The sequence below is a fragment of the Gymnoscopelus microlampas genome (genome assembly GCF_963454915.1).
Source record: "Gymnoscopelus microlampas genome assembly, chromosome: 9".
NCBI lineage: Eukaryota > Metazoa > Chordata > Actinopteri > Myctophiformes > Myctophidae > Gymnoscopelus > Gymnoscopelus microlampas.
This window is the reverse complement of record NC_139946.1, coordinates 32,240,357-32,263,037: the sequence shown is the minus strand read 5'-3', so window position 1 is coordinate 32,263,037 and position 22,681 is coordinate 32,240,357. Positions and strand designations below refer to the sequence as shown.

At 45.0% G+C, this 22,681-nt stretch overlaps 1 protein-coding gene across 4 annotated transcripts in view; it reads right to left on the bottom strand.

The window, feature by feature from the left end:
• pik3r3b (phosphoinositide-3-kinase, regulatory subunit 3b (gamma)) overlaps positions 1-22,681 on the bottom strand; it is a 238,678-nt gene that overhangs the window by 5,712 nt on the left and 210,285 nt on the right. The window contains exon 1 of one of the 4 annotated variants that reach the window (XM_084065810.1): positions 9,761-10,248. The exons of 2 other annotated variants lie outside the window; for them this stretch is intronic. In XM_084065810.1, the coding sequence (XP_083921936.1) occupies positions 9,761-9,869 (109 nt within the window). In that variant the 5' untranslated portion in view covers positions 9,870-10,248. Of the gene's footprint in view, positions 1-5,489; positions 5,601-9,760; positions 10,249-22,681 lie in introns of those variants that run through there. One more of the 4 variants, XM_084065811.1, reaches the window with a different exon arrangement.

Here is a 22,681-nt window from a genome sequence, read left to right as displayed (position 1 = left end):
TGGAGGAGAGGACCACAGAAAGAAGGAAAAGGGAGGTGTGGAGATGGGATCAGAAAGTGAAGGGGAGAGAGAGGGGTACATTAGTGGTTATGAATCAGAGAAGGTACAGTATATGTTGGTTTGACTGTGGACTGTGAGGAGTGTCGCCCTACGATTTAGCACCAAAACATCCATCCATCCATCCAACATCTTTAGCTTGCGGAAAGGGAAAACAATAAATGTCATGCCCCTGGTGTGGCGCTGTGGTGACTGACTGATGTTTGAGTTTCCTCACACACACTTATTATGCACAGAAGAACATATGAACTGTATTCATGGCTCAACAAAGCCACTATGTAATGATAATGCAGTTGGGGACTACGTTGCCATTAATCACACAAGGAAGCAGAGGCATACCAAACACACACCATACATCACTGGATTAATTACTACTTGTGTGCGTGCAAATAAAAAGCTAGGTATTACACACACACACACACACACACACACACACACACACACACACACACACACACACACACACACACACACACACACACACACACACACACACACACACACACACACACACACACACACACCCCTAAGTTATTGGCTACTGCTCCTGCCTGCCAGGCTAGTATCCTGGGCTAGGATCAGGTGTTGGTGCCATAACTGCCAACACATCTGTTTTTACTGCGTTTCTGTGTTATTTTATATGCTCTCCAATACTCTTTTCATCGCTAATCTACAGTAATTGTTGGCCAGTTAGGTAAATTGATGCTCTGTGTCTAGCTTATCCTATTAGCAGTGGCACATAGTTAATAGCTTGTACATCATGTAATTTAAACAGCAAACATATTTGCATTGCGGGGCATATTATTCAGTCAATGGATTGCATGTTGAATCAGAAGAATAGTGGCTCACTTTCAATAGCTTTACTAACATTAACCAGTCAGCAAATGATTAGCTCTGTGGGTTAAATTAACTACGGAATTAAAAACTCCTCTACCCACAGTTTAATCCCCATGAAAAAATATAATTATGGCACAGAAAATATGAGCGTCGTTATTCATCCCTCAATAAAAATACAAAAAACTAAGTACACTAAATTAAAGTCACTGGCTTTCACTTTTAAATCAGGGTAATAATAGATTTCACCAGTGAAATGTGTTTTTTTTCCTTTCTTTTTTTTTGTCCCAGTGTAAAATAAATGCAGAACTGGTGAAGCACTAAATAGCTGACAGACAGTAGCCCTTGTGTTTGCTGCACTGCCTCGTGCCAAGCACAGCTAACCTGCCCATGACCCGCACTACCTAGACACTGTACAGCACACCGTGGCGTGCTTACGTACACACACACACACACACACACACACACACACACACACATGCTCAAAATGTGTGTGAGACCACATGTTTGAAAGTATATGTGCACATCTGGATATAGTTTAGGTAACAGTAGTGGAATCGTTGGCGCTTTCCTACTTTCAGATTTCACGAGCATTGCTCAGCCAGAGTATACAGACACACACACACATGTGCGAGCATACACACACACACACACACACACAATAATCACAGACAATCTGTATAGTAGCATTTAAAAGAACAACTGTGCTTGTGCTGTGTGTGTGTGTGTGTGTGTGTGTGTGTGTGTGTGTGTGTGTGTGTGTGTGTGTGTGTGTGTGTGTGTGTGTGTGTGTGTGTGTGTGTGTGTGTGTGTGTGTGTGTGTGTGTGTGTGTGTGTGTGTGTGTGTGTGTGTGTGTGTGTGTGTGTGTGTGTGTGTGTGTGTGTGTGTGTGTGTGTGTGTGTGTGAGAGAGAGAGAGAGAGAGAGAGATCTGGATGCATTTCTGCTTTGCCATCGTGTCCACCTCTATGCGTGTGTCACAGGAGTGTCCCTGAACATTGTGACCAGGACTAGCATCAGGATGTACAGAAGACATACGGCATGCAGATGACAGAACGATCCCACACTGCACAGAGGGAACTGAGAGACACTCAGCATGGTGACAGTGTGCGTGAGGTTTCTCCCTGTGTGGTAAAGTGATTATAACTCACTGGACCAGTGAGTGTTTCATCACTCATCGCTCATCACCCTCTGCCAACACATGTCAATGTATCATTTGACCTACCCTGACTGACACACACACACACACACACACACACACACACACACTTGCATCCATTTAGTTAATATAATAACATAATGCCCTCCGACTATTTTTGTACTTGCACAGTAGCGAAGGTTTGCATGCGAAGTACAAAGGGAGAGATAGAGATATAAACAAATCTCGGTTGTGCTCGAAATTATTCAAACCCCACTGCAAATCTGGTGTATTGGCAAAATTCACAAACTGTAAACTGTATGAAATAAATAAATCATACAAGAAGATCTAAGTAAATAGCTCAATATCATGAGTGGTTTCTCCTAATTCAAAACAAAATGCCACTTTTAATGACTATTGCCGTGTCAGAATTATTCAAACCCTTCATGTCAAGTGTCTTTAATACTCTGTAGAGCACCCTTTTGCTATTATGACCTGCTGCAAACGTGATGAATAGCCAGGAACAAGCTTCTGGCAGCATTCCTGTGGCATTTTAGCCCATTCCTCATGTGTAGTGTGGCCTCCAGTTCACTAATATATTCTTGGGTTTGCGTTCTGCAACCGCCTCCTTCAAATCCCATTGAGATTTTCTATGGGTTTTAAGTCAGGAGACTCTTACAGCCAGTTAGAATCTTACAGGACTTACTCTGAAACCAAGCCATAGTGGACTTCGAGGAAATTGTATACATTGTATATGTATATATGCGTGCATATGTGGCAGCGGAGTGAGCCCTGAGCAGGCTGCTTCAGCGAGAGAGAACTCTCTGCACACTGACACACCCACTCTCTCCATTCACTCCCCTCCCTCTATTCTCCACTTCACTGCAGGTATGCAGTGAACACACACGCACACACGAAAACTTTCATCAGTGTGTGTCTACAGCTGGCAGATAGAGTGTGGTGACTGTAGTGTATGTGGAGCATAATACTGTAGGTAACTGACAGACTAATTATGACAAGACCTGATGAACTGCAGTGAATGACAGAGCTTTGTAAAGGAATGGGACCATGTATATGCACGCACACACACACAGTAAAATCCAGAGTGTTAATTTAACCCTGAGAGTGACCATTAGAGGTCCAGTGTGTGTCAGCCTGCACGAGGTGGAAGAAATGCCTGGACAGTCTCCTCTTCCACTCTTTCCTCTCCTTCCTCCAAACCTCTTCTCCTCTCACTCCACCTCCTTCTGCTCTCTCTCCCTCTCTTAGCCTCCTGTCTTTCTTCTCTCTCTCTCTCTCCCTCCCTCTCTCTCTCTCCCTCTCTCCCTCTCTCTCTCTCTGTAACCACAGCAGCAGTCACGCTCCAAGCCAAGTTGTCATTCTATAGCCTCACTGTTCCCCATGGTCAGCGCTTTCTGAATATACACATATGGACAGGAAAACTTAAGTCTCTCACTCACACACACACGCACGCACTTGCAGAAATGCAGTGAATGGAAATTACAATTTATGTCCATTCATATTTTGTGAGGAATTTATTTCTCATAACCTTTTTGCTCAAAGACCTGTCAAACACGCATGCATGAAACTTGGAAAGATTTTGGTACAATTTCCTTTCTCAAAAATTGACAAATGTATGTGTGTGTGTATTCAATTGCTTCCTCTTTGGGGACAATACAATGCCAGCGCCTGAACAAAAAGGACAATAGGAGGACAACAACAATACAATTAATTAGACCACACACGCACTAGCTCACACATACACACATGTGCGTGCGTGCGTGCGTGCGCACACAAACAAACCTTTGTTACAAAAGTCCCATTAGGAACTAACCATTAAGTCAACCACACACACACACAACGCGATTAAGAATAACGTGATCCATGGCAAAAAATGACAACTCCCAAACTGATCAATACTGTAATTAGGCTACTAATTAAATAAATAAAAACAAGGTACTCCAAATATTTTTAATATAAGAAGAACATTGGAAATGTTGGCACAAAGATGTCCAATTTCAAATGTTACATTATAAATATGTTGACTGTACATTATAAATATGTTGACTGGTGAAGTACCTGCCCACACAAATGATAACACCTGGTCAAATTTAGAAAACTTCATGACATGTTACTATATAGTAATTATATACAGTAATGGTGGTTTATAAATTAAAACATTGCACTCAGGCACAACTTCTGCATAAATCTAGTCAGCAAGAGAGAGAGAGAGAGAGAGAGAGATGGACAGAGAGCGAGAGACAGGGAAAGGGAGAGAAAGAGAGAGAGGGAGAGGTGTTCACCAGTGGGCTGGCGAACAAAGGCGACCATCAGTGCAGCCCTCCACCCCCCTACGCCACCTCCCCCTCCCCTCCCCTCCTCCTCCTCACGAGACAAAGGAGCAATGCTCAGCCACCCGCTACACACACACACCAAGAAATACCTCTTGTGGTCATACATACACACAGGGAAAACCCCACAGAAAATGCTCTGGTGCCTTCAGAACAATGACTGTCATCTCATGTGCATGCATGCATACACGCGCACACACCATCAGAACAGCAATGCAATGCAGGACAATAAACAGACTGCATGGTTAGCCTCTAGTACAGAGGGAGCTCTTACATCGTGTGAGTGTGAGTGTGTGTGTGTCAGCTGTTCAGGGCTGGTTGTGTCCAGTGTCAAAGCTGCCAAGTAGTGATCTGGCATTCACACACACATCTCTTGAAAGACAAACACAGAGTGACTAGAAGGTCTAAGCTAAAGTGTACTCAACGGTTAAAATCAAAACCAACAAATGCAACGATGACAAAGTCAACAAACAAAAAAAAAGCTAACAATAACACATGCATAATCTGCTTTGGGATCAGTTCTAAAATGTTTCTCACAGATTTACATTCGACTGTGGGACACGCTGCATGCATCAGTCACAGTTTACACTGTGTAGCTGCAAGCCCTGCAGTCAGTTATAGTCAGTTATGTGTGTGCGTGCATGTGCGCATTTGTGGCATGCCTGTGACGAGACGTACACTCGTCTCTCACAGAGAGCCCTATAGCACGAGAGACTGATCCAGCGCACGTGTGCAGACTGCAACATTTGGAACACACAGAGCCACAAAGAACTGCAGTGGCTCTGTATTGCACACAAACCGTACATGCACGCAGCCCCACACACACACACACACACACACACACACACACACACACACACACACACACACACACACAAATGACTCTGGGTTGCGTGCAAGAAGGAGCATGAAACGGGATACAAGATGAGGAAAAAAAGTGGGTGAATGGTAAAAGAACAAAAAAATAGAAAGGAGAGGAAGTAATTAATCTGGGAGAAAAAAAAATAAAAGAGAAGAGAGACCCCAAGAGAACAAACAAACAAAAGAACAAAAAAAGATAGTGAAGAAGAAAGACAGGAGTTAATAAAAGAAGGCTGGTTCCGTTCTTACCGTCCTCTGCCACTGGGCTCCCTGTTAGTTGCATGCTGCCACTCTTCTCTCAGCTGTTTCCCTCCTCCCTCCTCCCTCTCTTTCCCTCTCACACACACACTCTCTCTCTCTCTCTCTCTCTCTCTCTCTCTCACAGCCACCGCCTCCTCTCCTCCTCCTCTCCACCCTTCACTCACTCCGTCAGACTGAAGAAAAGAGCTTGCCGAGCTGATCCTAAAGACAGGCGACTCGACTGACTAACTAATCCCTGAATGGAAGCCCGCCGCAACCAATCACAGCGCCGCATGGGGGGGAAAAGGGGGCCGGGCCTCGCCAGGAGAGAGAAAGAAAAGGAGAGCGTGCGAGAGAGAGAGGGACAGAGCGATGGAGAGAGAGAGAGAGGGGGAGCTACCCCAGGGTATATCTATTCTGCCAGAGACACCTCTGGGATACAAGAGTCAGTACTTACACACAAACACACACTCAACAGGTCTTTTTTTTTTAGCATGGAACGTTATAGCACACATACAGTAACTCACCTATCTGTGGGTCGCAATTCTAACAGAAGCAACTTGTCACTGACACACACATTCGTTCATTCACCAGATTCATGTTTTTGTGGGAGTGTTTCCAGTTTCCAGACAGACAGACAGGGTCCATGTCTTAAAAGACAAGTGTCATCATGTCGTCTCTTTTAACATCACTGCTTGCAGGTCAACGGCGCCGCGGACCTGTGTTCCGTCATGGGTAAAAAAAAAAAAAAAGTAAAAGCCTACTGGTGATTTTCCGTTGAAAGATGACACGCGCGTATATACCCCAGACCCAACAGCCCTCATGTACAAAGTTGCCATTGGAAACGCAGGCTTGCCTTCCCTAGGGGTGGAGCTCCACCTGTGCTAATCACCCCACACTGTTGACACAAAGCCAACACACGCACGCACACACACACACACACACACACACCCCTAACGTCACAGAGGCTTTTCACATTTCAATTCCAGTGTAATAAATATTCTAATTAACATCTGTGGGATGATCACCTCTCTCCTCTGCCTCTCTTTCTTTGTGTCTCTCCACTGCTGCCTATTGCTGCTCTTTACAGCATAGCCTCTCTAGCCCTTTTTCTTTCCAATCTCTCCATTCGCTCCTTTCTCTCTTCTATCCTGCTATCTGTCAATCTTTTGTTCCTTATTAGAAGGCAGAGCCCTCTTAGAAAAGATTGCGGGTCAGCAGTATATGGACATACACGTACCCACACACTCTTGATTACTCAACACACACACACACACACACACACACACACACACACACACACACACACACACACACACACACACACACACACACACACACACACACACACACACACACACACACACACACACACACACACACACACACACACACACACACACACACACACACACACACACACACACTAAATGAGGGATGGGAGGCATTTTAAGCCTCTGTCTGTAGATGACAAGACAAAGTTAAGGAACATACTGATGTGTGATTATCTATGAATGAGAGTGTGTGTGTGTGTGTGTGTGTGTGTGTGTGTGTGTGTGTGTGTGTGTGTGTGTGTGTGTGTGTGTGTGTGTGTGTGTGTGTGTGTGTGTACGAGAGCGAGTGAGAGGAGAGATTGTGTTTTAACTGGCATTAAGCGACAGATAAGATAAATGCTAAGGACGAAACCCAGGATAATGTGCTGTTCAGCTGCCCTGACACACACACACACACACACACACACACACACACACACACACACACACACACACAGGCGCGCGTGCACAGAGCCTGGCAGCTATTGTCCTCGCTATAATTTCTTTGAAATATTTTAACTGCAATTCACTTCATGTATAAGACTGTTATAAAAACCATGGCATGGCGTGGTCAGTGCTGGTTTCAGTAATGAGTCAGGGTTTTACACTCTACTAAGAAGCAAGCGTAGATTTGGAATATTTAGACATTTTGACAACTGAATACAGTTACACTGGCATATTCTATTTGTAACTTTTAAACTCTCCCCCCTTGTATATCAGTCTTTACTGAATGCATTATTCATGTCACTACGCAGCACAATTGTCTGCTACCCGGGTAATATTGGCAGAGAGGGGTTCTTTTTTTTCTCCTTCGGTGTGACAATGACCCCACATAGTGAATGAATGGAGCGAGTCCAGCAAAAGCTGGGGCGACTGGCAGTTAGTGCGTGAATCACCAGCAAAGAGCCATTGCATTGCATTTACATCCCCGTGTGAATGGGACAAGCATTGAGGAGCACTCTATCCATTCACTCAGCTGTAGCTATGACACAAAGGTTTCTAAGGAGAGAGAGAGGGGGAGAGAGAGAGAGAAAGAGAGAGAGGGGGGAGAGAGAGGGAGAGAGAGAGAGAGAGAGAGAGAGAGAGAGAGAGAGAGAGAGAGAGAGAGAGAGGAGGCAGGGAGAGAGAGAGAGAGAGAGAGAGGAGGCAGGGAGAGAGAAAGAGGAGGCAGGGAGAGAGACAATAGGAGAGAGAAGAGGAGTGAGAGGGAGAGGAGAAAAGAGATGGAGAGATTTTCTCTTACCCCGGAAAGGGGCAAAGTTGACTTTAGACGTGCAGAAACAGAAAGGGTTCCATATCGCAACAAACCACTTCACTGCATGATGTATATAGATATAGTATATTACATCCATTCATTTCATGCGATCCGCAACATACATCCGAGATCGGGATAATAGGCTTCCGTGTCGTATTAAGGGCACAGCACAGGGCAGATTCAGATGGAGGTGAAAAGAAAAGAAAGAGCTACCGGCAAATTCTATTAAAACACAGCGCCTCCTCTCAACGTCCCACATCTGCGCCATCCATCCATTCAATCCACCAAGAGAAAGGAAGGGGGGTGGGAGTCAAATGACACTTGCACAAATTTACAGAGGAACGAATGAATGAATGAATGCAATGGGCTACAGTCTGACAGACACGCAGGTTTTACATGACAGTTGTCTAGAAAAAGAGGTAAAAGCAAACGCTTGAAATGGATCGTTCGCATGTAGTCTGTAGATTCAACAGACGGGTCTTTTTCCGAGTCTTTCACTATTCGGATCTTTCGTTCTCTCTCCCATCCCCCCATAGCATTCTTCTTCACCGGACTGAATTTAACTATTTCGGACAATCGGGCCATTCCCCCCCCCCCCCCCCCCCAGATAGCGTATTACATTATTAAGTAGTAACAAAGGAATATGCATTGCTTGTAGTAGTTTTACATTTAAAATGACAAACGAGACTATTACAGCCATTTACATTCTGCATTGTGTGCAGAGACACTTGCGCAAAAATGTATAAATACTTTATTAAAAACACCCGTTTTACATCATATCACAGCACATCCCCTCAATGCTGATGGTGTCGGGTGGTAGAGAAGGGATGTCAGTTTGCTGGGAGACTAGATGAGACTATTATAGTCACTATATTGTCTCCAGATGAGATTGCCTGTCTGTCTGCACTGTTGCCATGTCCGCTATTATAAGCGACTTTGAGCTTCTTTTTCTGTAAAGTTGCTTGTAAATATTGGTTAGTTGGGGCTCGTTTTGGTCTTGTTTCTTCAACAAAAAAAAACTATTATTTGGTTCTCAAATATTTTCATGTATTTGTCCCCTAACCCCCATCTGAAAATGTGTTCTGACTGCCACGGACTCCTATTTTTGCGTTAGAATATTAAAAAACATATTTGACAATTTTCACTTTTTCTTTTGCTTATTTCCCTCACACAATCTGGCAACACTGTCTGTCTGTGTGTCACTGCGTAGCTTTGTAAAGCCTTGCGTGGATAGATAGCACACATACAGTGGACACAAAAGGTCTGCATCATAAAGTGCTTTTATCAACAAGAGAAATAACGTGTTCTACAGTCTTTCGACACGTTGTGACAATAGTCTCTGACACTGTCATCGGTGTTATAGTCGTAGAAAACTATGGAAAACGTTTTTGAATGTATAGCTAAGCTATAACAGTACACAATAAAGTTATAGGCTACGACGCGGCACATAAACGAGCTTTAAAATCACAAGCAAAACCGAAACACCATCAAGCTACACTGCAATGTTGCCAAAGCAACAACTTTAATGCGAAGGAGACCAGAATCAAGCGTTTTATTCTCAGTTCAGGCCTATTATTGACTGACATGCACAGCACTGTCTTCTGTTCTGGGATGTGCGCATCAAAGTTGAACGAATATTTTATAGTAAGCCTATAAAAGCCTATAATGACATTATTCTCTCCGATACGCGCCAACAGTGTAACATGTCCTACCTGGTGGTTGGTCCATTTCAATATAAAAGATCAGCTCTGTGGAGTAGGGCATCATCACGTCTCTCCAGTCATCTTCCTCTTTTTCCGACGTCCAGACCGTATTATACATTATTTTTGCTTCTCAACTTAACAAGCGACAACTTGTTTCTAGAAATGATTATTTAAAAAAAAGACGCTGCACAGACGAAAACGACACAAAAAAGACGTATATAAAACACTTGGATCGGACACAACACTTATGTTCTATCTATCTATCTCCTTGGAAGTGTCCCTCCGTACAGTAACGTTATCTGAATGCCTGCTTCAGACCCGAATAAATAGATAAATGTACAACAACGAGCACCAGGCTTCGGCTGCTCCCTCCGGCATAATAGTAGCGACTTCTTCTTGCTCTTCATGAATAAGGCCTATAAAAATGTTCTAACAGTCAGAAAGTAGATGCCAGCTCTACGTTTCAGTCCGTTGTTCTGCTGCTTCCACCAGCTGCTGCTACCGGCTGCAGGCTTCATGTTAATAAGGACACTGTCAAAGAGGCAGAGCGTTTCACATCACCTCAGACCGGTGTTGCCATGCCGGCTTATTATAAGCGACTTTGGGCTTCTTTTTCTGTAAAGTTGCTTGTTGTAAATATTGGTGGTGGTGGTTGCTTGTTTCTAAAGAGTACTTGCTTATTTAGGCTTGCTTCCCAAAAAGTTTTTATTATTATTTAAACCAGTGGTTCTCAAATATTTTCATGAAAAGGTTTTGAGGCGTGGAGCATTTTTGTTGTTAGAATGTTAAAAAAATATTCAATATATTCCACATTTTATTTCAAGATCTTTTTGAAAATAGCAGATCTACAAGCTCACAACACGTCGCATGCTTGTAGATTGGCTATTTTCAAATATATTTCAAATATTAAAAGTGCTCATGTGGCCTAAGTTGCTTCTTTTGAGCTTGTTTTCATAGACCTGGTTGCTTATTTCTCTCACACAATCTGGCAACGCTGCCTCGGACCGAACCAACTGTGCCCAGACTCACAGGGGGAGGGAGCAGCAAGTCTCCAACCATGACGCACGGGGAAAATGACAAAGTAAAACGTAGACGCGTGCTCCTGCAGAGTTTGGGTCACAAAACAATCACAGATTACACTGTGTTTGTAAAAACGCGCCCTCGCGTAAAATCACATCTGAGCCAAGATAAAAGTTGTTTTGCGGCGTTTCTTTTGAAATGGTTGCTGACATCATCTGTGCTGTCCCCCCGTTGTTACGGGAACAGTTGGTACTCGCCGGCCGGCGCTGAGAGCTGCTGAGGCAGTGCGCACACTCAGGACTGGATTTTAACCACTTAAACCCCATATGGGTAAACGGAGTCCCTCAGGGCTCAATACTAGTGTATTTTCTGTTATGTGTTATTGTGGGGAAAGCTTTTGCTTTCAAGATCTTTTTGAAAATAGCAGATCGACAAGCTCACAACGCAATGCGTTGCATCGCATTGTAAGCTTGTCGATCTGCTGTTTTCAGCGAAACCTTTCCCCACAATATGGATGCTGGGGTTTAAGTGGTTAGGAAAATTACTTGACTTCAAACTCTGAAGTCAAATGTGTGGTTTTCCTAACTCTTCTGTAGCCCCTGGCTCAAACATCTTAACAGCTAGTCATCATGGATTGTTGAGGCTGTCATGGCCTTCTTCTTCTGTGCCTGGTCAAGTGACACGCCTGCAAGCTTTCAAACAAAATGCATCTTTTGCAGAGTGAAATGTTTGGACGTAGTGTTTTGCATCATCACTGGGCTTGTCTAAGTACTGCATAGATGGAGGAAAAAGGTGCCATTAGAGGCCGAATGGAGAAGCCTGTGACAGACAGTGACACTATAGTAAACGCTACGAAAATTAACTATTATTTCAAGGATGAGAGAGATTTAGAGCATAATATAGTATATGCACAATGGCGACACCCAACACATCACAGGGTTATCCAACAGTTGCAAACACACACACACAGACACGCACACACGCACGCACGCACGCACACACACACACACACACACACACACACACACACACACACACACACACACACACACACACACACACACACACACACACACACACACACACACACACACACACACACACACACGCACACACGCAGACAGGCAGGCAGGCAGGCAGGCAGGCAGGCAGGCAGGCAGACAGACAGACAGACAGACAGACAGACAGACAGACAGACAGACAGACAGACAGACAGACAGACAGACAGACAGACAGACACACACACACACACACACACACACACACACACACACACACACCCATGCACGTGTGCACACGCACACATACACAGAAAGATTTTGCAAACGTTTGGGGACGTTGTATAACATTCATTCCATACAACCCAACCCTAACCATAATAAAATGAATCCTAACCCTTTCATTAACCCTAACAGAAACATGCCTAACTCTAAGCCTAACCCTGCACGCACCCTTCATGCGTGTGCGCACGCACACACACACAGTCACAATATAATGTAGGCTACTTGCAAGACTGTGGGTAAGAATCAGTAGGTACCTATTTACATAATCAAGACGTATGGGAGATGTCCGCCTACCACACTATGACTGGTGACATCTAAATTCAATGTAGGGGCTTGGATTGGGTAGAAACAATTCAGAGATTAAACATATATTGGTAGGCACTAAGGCAGAGATCTCCATTATGTCTGGTTACACGAAACTAGTGCTTAAGCAACCCATCGGCAAAAACATTTATTTAAAGATGTGTTATAACATGTCATAACGTACTCTAAAGCCTGAATTACACTTTGTCATACAACAGTGTCACGCACCGAAAATAGCCTTTGTAGGCCTACAAGCTTGTAGATCGGCTACTTTCACACAACGTCATTATATGATGGAGCATAAATTAAGCATTACATCCCCTATATGCAGAGAAGGTAATGGAAAAGTAATAATTTCAGAAAACAATTGGAACATCCATCTATAGTGCGGTCATCTGTCCCATAGAGACTCAGACAGGGGCCAGACTGGACCAAACCCCCCAATAATCTACATAATGATAATCTCTTATTAATAGCCTAATATCAATACATGCTGGTGGTCTTCAGATGGTGGCTGTGGCGTGTGGCACCAGTGATCACAGCTGGTCTGTCTCTCTATCTGTCTGCTCGCTGGCCTACTTCAGGGAGCCACAATAAATAAAAAGGTCTGCCGCCCAATCTGCTGTCCGTCCATCCTGTCCTCCCTTCCCATCCGCCCACTCATCCATCCATCTCCTCGTTTCCACTCCTCTGTCTCATCTGTCCATCAGCAGAGAGGGGAGGGGGAGAGAAGGGGTCAGTGAATGAGATCTATTTAATGCAGCAGCCCACAGCGCTGTGTGTGTGCGCCCGTGCGCACGCGCGTGTGTGTAGGGGGGGGGGGTGTGGTGTATGGGGGCGTTGATTCCACAGATGGCTCGTGCCAGACACACACACAGCCCACAGCCCCTCTCTGTCTCTGTGTCAAACAGGTTTAATTGTTCATGTGCTCGCTCCTGTGTGTGTGTGTGTGTGTGTGTGTGTGTGTGTGTGTGTGTGTGTGTGTGTGTGTGTGTGTGTGTGTGTGTGTGTGTGTGTGTGTGCGCGCGCACACATGCACGTGAGTGTATGTGGCTGGACAGATGGATCTCTAACAATGCACAGGAAACTGTCGCTGCCCCTCCTGGCCCAGAGAGAGAGAAGCGGCGAGGGAGATGGGAACACAGATATTAATGTGCGGCGTCCTCGCCATCAAGATAGCGGCCAAACAATAGAGGAGAGTGGCATCAGGCCAGCCATTTGCATGACACATGCATATTCACATGTGAAGTGTCTCTCTCTCTCACACACACACACACACACACACACACACACACACACACACACACACACACACACACACACACACACACACACACACACACACACACACACACACACACTCATTAGTTTGAGGATGATTGGTGAATTTGCTTTGAGGGAGATGGTAAGTGATGCCAGACCTGCCTTGCCTTTGCCTCCTCTGAAGCATCTGCTGTACAGGTGCTCTGTGTGTGTGTGTGTGTGTGTGTGTGTGTGTGTGTGTGTGTGTGTGTGTGTGTGTGTGTGTGTGTGTGTGTGTGTGTGTGTGTGTGTCATTGTGTGTGTCATTGTGTGAGTATGTAAAGAAGAGGGAGAAGATCTGTGCACACACGGTACAGTATGCATGAGACGGGTGCGAGAGAGAGGCAGAGTGAACCGTGTGTGCACCGTGGGCATAGGTTACCTCCAGGGAATCGGGTGTTGAGTTTGCCATTTCCGTTGCCATAGAGACCAAAAACGTCCAGCGAGGCGCTAACAATGTCTCTTTTAAGGGCATTGCCATTGTCTGGGAGCTCTTACTGTATGTGCCCCACACCCCTATACCCCACACACACACACACACACACACACACACACACACACACACACGCACACACGCACACACGCACACACGCACACACACGCAAATCTTAGTTTATATAATACATACCAAACACAGAATTGTATATCCTGCAAGTTGTTAGCTTTTCATGTGCAGAATACATGTTGTTTCTCAACCTGTGGGCCGGGGCCCACTGTTGGGCCACGAGGGTATTGCAAGTGGGCCCTCAAATAATTGCCAAAAAAACAAAGATACGTTATGTCCATTGATCCAAGCTGGAACAGAATCGATCGATTGATCATTAACTCATTGACTGCCAATGCCAATGACGAGATTTCTCAAAAAAGAAGCCACATACTTTCCCTTTCTGGGTGTGCGAAGGGGCACAGACCCATCAATAATTGAGCGTGCTTTGTGAATGTTTCTGTGTGTTTATATACGCAAGCGTGCTCACACACGAGCGTGCAGAACATGTTTGAGGTCACACAGCACCTGTGACCCTGGCTGAGACCATCCAGAACTCACAATAGAACACTGGATCAGTTTCTTTGAAACACTAGCTTAACCACTTTAACCCTATATACTAGTTGACCGGGGTCCCCCAGGAACATGTACTGCCCCCCCCCCCCCCCCTCCATTTTCCCTCGACACCAAATGCCTTCGCCTAAAAATAGCCGATCTGCAAGCTCACTCGTAGGTTCACTATTTTCACAGAATGTTTCACGCCTATTTCCGCCGGATGTTCACCTATTATGACATGCCCAAAATAGGGAGGGTTAAAAGAGGGTTAATGTGGTTGAAGGTAATCAGCCAACTCGAATCCTGACTTTTCGCTGCCTAAGCACTATGTTGTTCCAAGAGAGATGAGATGGAAAGCGAGGCGGCATGAAGAGGAGGGTCAACACGTGCTGCCATGGGTGACCGGAGTCATCGTGACCCGGCAACACCTGTGAATGGATGCCTTATCTCTGTCACAGCGCGTTTGTCTGGGTTAGCTTACCCCAAAGACCGCAAACTCTTTGAAGACAGAAAATCTCCTTGTGATCGAAAATGGAAAACTTGTGTGTGTGTGTGTGTGTGTGTGTGTGTGTGTGTGTGTGTGTGTGTGTGTGTGTGTGTGTGTGTGTGTGTGTGTGTGTGTGTGTGTGTGTGTGTCTGTGTTTTGACAACAGACCACTGTGATTTAAGAAGACACCGCAAAGAAAGTGTGCTGTGTCTCCTAGAGACATTTCCCTATATAGACGGGTTTCCGAGCGACGTCATCACAGAGCAGAATGCGCAATCTGCGCATGCCTGGGGGTGGAAGGCGCGTTCGAAAATACAGCCCTGAGCGGCAGTGAGCGCACTGGCCAATACAAACTAATAGGCGAGTGTGCTCCGGTGCGTAATTTCCAAACGCACCCATAGGCTTCCCCCCGCAGCTGCGCGGTCATATTCCTCTCAATGTTTACTAACAGGAAACCTGTCTATACAAGAGTCCTACTACAGCACGCATAACCAGGCCGATCTATCAACAAGTGTCTGTGTGCGCTTAAACACTTCACATGTAGACACCACATTTACTGTCAAGGGACAGACAGCCATGGAGAGGGAGGGACGGACGGATGGGGACGGACGGACGGACGGACGGACAGACGGACGGACGGAGGGAGAGGGAATCTGCCTGGATACAGTGCTTAGACCAAGGCAAACAGATTCTGTAGATCAGTGGTTCTCAAGCCTTTAAATTTCAAAGACCCCCATAACTCTTAAGAGTTACAGACCTTTTAAGGGTTCATTTGGAACCCCCTCAAGGAACCCTGAGGGTTCTTGGGCCACAATCTGAGAACCACTACTGTAGATAGACATGAAGAAGAGAGGACACCAAAGTATTAGAGAGCATGAAGATAGAGGGTTGTGCGCATGGCAACGACATAAACCCTAGTGTAATGTATCTATTATGGGGGCGAACATTCAGTGAAAACAGCTGATCTACAAGTTCACAGTGAAATGTGTTGTGAGCTTGTAGATCGACTATTTTCGGGCATGAGATGTGGTGTAGAAGGAAATACTAGCGGACCTAGTATAGAGCCCTGGGGGACCCCGGTCAACTACATAGTATATAGGGTTTAAGTGGCTAAGCTTTATTGCTGTGAATTAGATTGAAGAGTTTAAGAGTTCATTGAATTCAGTTTAACCCCTTAAGCCCTATTTTATATTTACCACATGATGATGTCGCATGGCAAAAAAAACAACATGACGCATTGCCTTGTGAGCTCGTAGATCTGCTATTTTACGAAATTGTAAAAATCTCTCCTATGTATATAATTACACATCCACAATTAACACCTGGGATTTTGCATTGCAGAAGGAAGTTTCATTGTACAGCGCTTTTGTTATTTCTGTGCTCATTTTCCCTCACCCATAGTGCTTTCATAACTCATCTGCCACCATATTAACTAGAGTGGAAAGTACAATTTAACTGTAGACAGCAATCGGCTGTTCCCCCACGCAAGACCCCAGCGCTAAACATAGACAGTGGCAGAGTGGGAGGGGGCACAGGAACACACTCTGGTGTGCACATACATACAGTACGCACACACAAAGAGAACAGTTGCATAATATGGCGAATCACTTTTCTAAATGTTATGCATAACGTTTCATTGAGGTGGCAGCGTTTTAGGGCACCCGGTACGTGTAGTACGTTATGTTCCGCATTTGCTCCTCATGTTGAAATCCAATGAGAAGAGTAGATTAGAGACATTAGACTCTTAGCCTCTCTCCCTGTTAATGTGATACATCTAAAAGTGCCTACATAAGCCATATGGCTCTCAGGGCTACCCAGAGTGCTGTGTGACTGAGTGTGACATTGTGTGTGTGTGTGTGTGTGTGTGTGTGTGTGTGTGTGTGTGTGTGTGTGTGTGTGTGTGTGTGTGTGTGTGTGTGTGTGTGTGTGTGTGTGTGTGTGTGTGTGTGTGTGTGCCTCCATTTCTGTACTATGTCTACATGTTACAGTAGCATGCGAGTAAATGCATCCAGTATGCTGACAATATGTTTGACAGCGTGTGTGCGTACGTGCGTGTCTGTATGTGTGTGTGTGTGTGTGTGTGTGTGTGTGTGTGTGTGTGTGTGTGTGTGTGTGTGTGTGTGTGTGTGTGTGTGTGTGTGTGTTTGTTTGCATGCATGCTTGAGTGTGTGTATGCCTGTGTGTCTGCGTGTGTATACGGTGTGTATATCACATGCCCCTGAGTGTGAAAGTGCATGTGTTTGTATGTGTATGTGTGCATGTGTGTACACCAGCACCATACGGGCCAGGCTCCTGCAGCTTGCAGTAACAGCGTCAGTGGGAATGAGGCACTGCAGTGAGCCATGCAGAGAGGCCACATTTCCTGCTATGGCTACATATGGTGGCTCAAACACCGCCCGTCCCCGAACTCCAACCACCCGCTGATCTGTTCACTTGTGAAAACCGCTTGAAAATCCCACAATCCATATCCCACAATCCATTCACACACAGGTACCAGCCTTCACAGTCCCATGGACCCATAACAAAAAAAATAAGCAGAATACACTCAAACATGCATAGGCATCAAAAAGAAAATGTGTTTTTCCCCCCCTTTTTCCTACAAAGCTTTGCTGTTGCTGTTACCGTGCAAGGTTTCCATCTAGCACCTGCTACAACCTTGTGACGGGCCAATAGCCCACCCTCTTCTCCCCAAGGCAATACCCTATAAAGCATCACTTCTACCTTTTCAGCCTAGGGACCATATTTATGAGGATAAGAAATGTATTCTTTCTCTGGAGAGATATAATTTACTACAATTTAATACAGCGTCATTAACACTGATTGCTTTTTCTTATAGTGCATATACAGCACTTGCAGTAGCTTATTAATGTACAGTACACTCTTCTAAGAAGGGTAAATATATTCCTAGAAGGAATATATGTTCTAAGAAGGAATAAATCAGTTAGTCAAGATTAATCACTTAAACCCTATATATACTTCGTTGACCGGTGTGCCCCAGGGGTCTATACTCTACACAAATCTGTTTGCCAAAAATAGCCGATCTACAAGCTCACAACGCGACACGCTGCGATGCATTGTAAGCTGGTAGATTGGCTATTTTTGCCAAATGTTCACCTATTTTTACTGAATGTTCAGCTATTATGACATGACCAGAATAGGGATGCTAGTGTTCATGTACAGTCTTTAACATATCTGTGCATCAGATCAGTGGTTCCCATCCTTTTCTGGATCAGGGCTCACTTGAAAATCTCAAAAGCGTTTGCAGTTTTTACACACACACACACACACACACACACACACACACACACACACAGGCTGTCACGTCATGTGATAACCTCGTTCCATTAGCTACTGTAAACACCTCTCATGTCCGTGAGATGTCCCGCTCTATCAAACTGTTTTTTTTACCACGAATACGGTATGATCAAATATCAAATATGATTTCTGGCATGTCATGGGGTCAGTAAAATCGTAGTGTTTTGCCAATTATTAGAGCATTAGATGCACGGCAAGCGCGTGAACCTGTCTTGTGGTAATACCAAGTCTCTCTAAATGGGACATTGTAGCATAAATCATGAAAATATTCATCATAACACCTTTTCATGCACTCACTGCTGTCTGTGTTGGATCCCCGCACATTGAATTTAAATTGGCTGCCTGAGTGCCTGGGTCTTGGTGAGCTGTGTGCCGGAATGGGAGTCATGTGTGCTCAAATTCGAGCAAACCCATTAACTTGGCTGCAAGTTTCAACTCAGACGATTCAATGAGAAGCTCTAGTTCTAGTCCTCTCCTCTCCTCACTGATCCATCTATCCAATGTGCTGAGAACCAAACCCGAGACCAATTACTATATAAAATGGATTCAATTACTTTTCCGGAATTGACTGATCTGTCCTGGCACTATCGAACCAATAAAATTGGCTCAAACGTGTAATCCACCCGCCTTACGCTGGAGGCAGGCAGAGGAAAAATGCTAGCAGTAGCTGAAAGGATTTCAGTTAATTACTGAGACCTGCAGCCCGCTGTCACTGTTCAGCTGATCCTGACCTTTAGTGTGAGGGTTAGGAGAATGTTTCATATCACCCTTCAAAGAATGATTTGTGATGTTTGAGAAGGGCTTATAATATAAATTGCTCTAGTAGTAGCAGTTGTAATTGTTGCCATCAATAAGCACAAGGCGGGGGGTGACCTGATAGCGGAATGGTTAGAGCAGTGGCTCTCAAACCATTTCATATCAAAGACCCCCAAATTGACGTGTATTTGGCCACCCCCATCTGAAAATATGTTGTGTCATTTTTAAAATATATATCAAACTTAATATGAAAATGCTGTGCATGGAGGTACGTCTTTGGCCTACTGGCAGTATGCAGAGGGAACTTAGTGCTGATCGTTCCGGTGGTTTGCGAGATACAAACAGAGAGACACAGACCTTAGAACTCACAAAACTCTTACGCCTGATTTATACTTTGAATTCTGGTCACAGACTGAAAATAGCGGATCTACAAAGCTCACACAGTGTTGCGCTACAACGTGTTGTGAGCTTGTATAGTTCCAACTACAGATGTGCCACTTCAAAACTTCACACGTTACTGTTCTTTCCCTGAAAGTCCCCTGAAAATGCATTTTTTTCCTCCCTTTTCTGCCCTTAAAATGCACTGTTTTGCCCCTGAAAAGAAGTTGTCACTACACACCCCCGTTTTTCCCTTCAACAGACATCCATATACATGAGAACAAAAGAATGTGTGTTTAAGAAGGTGTCAGACTCATTATGAGGCGAAAGGTGATTTGACCAGTTGCTCAAATTAATTAGCATCATAAAAGCAGTGATCATCAAAATAATTCAGCATTTTAAATGCCCTTCTTTGTCCCTCTTATTGCCCTGGGAATCCCCTGAAAATGTAATGTCTTGGCGATGGCAGGACATGTGAAGTTTTGAAGTGGCACATCTGTACAAATCATAGGCTTTACAGATGGCTTGCCTCTTACAGAGCCACGCCATACATTTTTTAATGAAAAATAAAATGAACAAAATAAATACAAGATGTAGTAGACAGTGAATTCAGGGTGCAGCTAAAACAGACCCCCGCCCCTTCATCACTTAATGAAATTATGTTACATTAAATAATCTTATAATACGATCCTAAAATTCCAATCCCTCTCTTCATCACTTCCTGGGTACATCAGATACAGCGAAGCGGATAGACACACACAACTCTCTCTGCTCTTCCTCTCATTCTGTGCTTTCTCTGTGCTCTTGTCTTTCAGCCTGTGATACATGCAGGCAGAGAGTGAATCTCTCCATGTATGTCTCTGTCTCACTGTCGGTATCTTTCAGACAGGCAGGCAAACAGGCTTGCAAAATCACAGAGAAGGATGGACCATCACAAAGAACGACAGACAGCCTGCCAACCATACAGATGGACATGCGGACAGACACCCCAGACTGACAACCTGACGAAGACACGGACAACAAGACGGACAGACCGATGGGAACACAGACTCAAACAATTATGTGCACCTCTCACTTTCTGTCATTGACACCCCCCCCCCCCGCCTCTCTCTCTCCCCCTCCCTCCATCCTTCTCTCTCCCTCTCCCTCTATCTCTCTCTCTCATCCTCTAACTGCTGGCGAGCAGGCAGTGTAGAGCAGACAAGAGCTGAGTCGGTACGGGTGATGTCATCCTGCAATGTGAGCATCCCCGTGGCCCTGATCCCATGATGCAACACTGGTGACACTCTGGAAGAGGTTGAAGCTGCTGCTACCGCTGCTGGCAGTGGCCAAAAAACTGCTGAGTGGACCGTGTGTCTTTATCCTCGCTTTCTCTCTTCCCCCAACGTGCGTGTGTGTGTGTGTGTGTGTGTGTGTGTGTGTGTGTGTGTGTGTGTGTGTGTGTGTGTGTGTGTGTGTGTGTGTGTGTGTGTGTGTGTGTGTGTGTGTGTGTGTGTGTGTGCGTGCGTGCGTGCGTGCGCGCGTGCATGCGTGCGTGTGTGTGATACTCTCTCTTGTTCTCTCTGCCCTACATATTTCACTTCTCTCCCTCCTCTTCCTCTTGATAGCTTTTTCTATCCTCGCCTCGCTTTTGATCTCTGTTGCTTTTTTTTTTCTTTTCTCTATTGCCGCCTCTCTTCTCCTTCTTTGTATCTCTCTATTCCTGTGCCCTACATTTTCATTGTTTCATTTTAGCGGACCCCCCCCCCCCCCCCCCCACACACACACACACACACACACACACACCACTTCCCCACCCTCCCTCTGGCTCTTCTCTTCTATTTGCTCTCTGCCCACACAAACCCCCCCCCCCCCCTCTCTGCCTCCTGAGCTCTCATTGGTTGTCAAGGCACCGGGGCACCATGGCTCAGCATATTACTCATGCAGGAGCGCAGTCAGCCAGCCAGCCAAGACAGACAGACAGACAGACAGACAGACAGACAGACAGACAGACAGACAGACAGACAGACAGACAGACAGACAGACAGACAGACAGACAGGCAGGCAGGCAGGCAGGCAGGCAGACAGACAGACAGACAGACAGACAGACAGACAGACAGACAGACAGACAGACAGGCAGGCAGACAGGCAGACAGCCAGGCCGCCATCCAGACGGAGGAGCAGGCGGGGAGCCAAGCAGGCAGAGAGAGAGAGTCAGTCAGCCAGGCAGGCTGCAAGGAGGAAGCCAGTCAGGCAGATGTACTCCAAGGAAGAGATAGGTTCACTGCACTTAACTCTTTACTCACCACATGACACGGTCTCCATTTCAAGCCCTTTCCCTATGCATGACTCACAGTACACACTGCCTCTGTCTTAGCACCACATTAGTATGTTTCTGTTTTATGCTATTGGAATTATAATAAGCTTTCGTTTCGTTTTGTTTTGGTTATTCGAAAAGAAAGAAGAAAATAGGCTTGGTAGCAGTGTAACCAGTAGCTAGCTGCAGGTACCAGCAAAGAAACCTATCTGATGTGTCTGATGAGGACATATAGCATTTAAAACAAAATCAATGTGTGCCGCTTCAAACTCCAAGTAATAATATTTGGCCGTTTCAGTTCTCTTTGAAAGTCTGAGTGATCCAATGACAGATCATAGATACCATTCAAAGTACTTTTCGATGTTGATTTGCATGCAGTGTCAAATTGATTTTACACCAAAAGAGCAGAGAAATAGAGAAATAAAAGCTGTCAGTGTTTCATTAAGCTGTTATTTGGCTCAGCATTAAACCACGATTACACAACAAACTAAATATTTTAAAAATCTAGCTAACATACTATCCCAGACCAATACTGTTCTTATATTACATCTCATATGTACTGTACAATATTATTAGACACTGTATACCCACCTGTCCTTACACAGGACGAAAAGGCAAAGTCAAATGCAGTATAGTATTATGCATAGAGGTTATGGATTATCTCGAGGAGTTATCATTTGTCTGCTTCCTTTTCAATCCATTCAATCAATTGAACGGATTGAATGGATTGAATCAACAGCTCTCCACAACG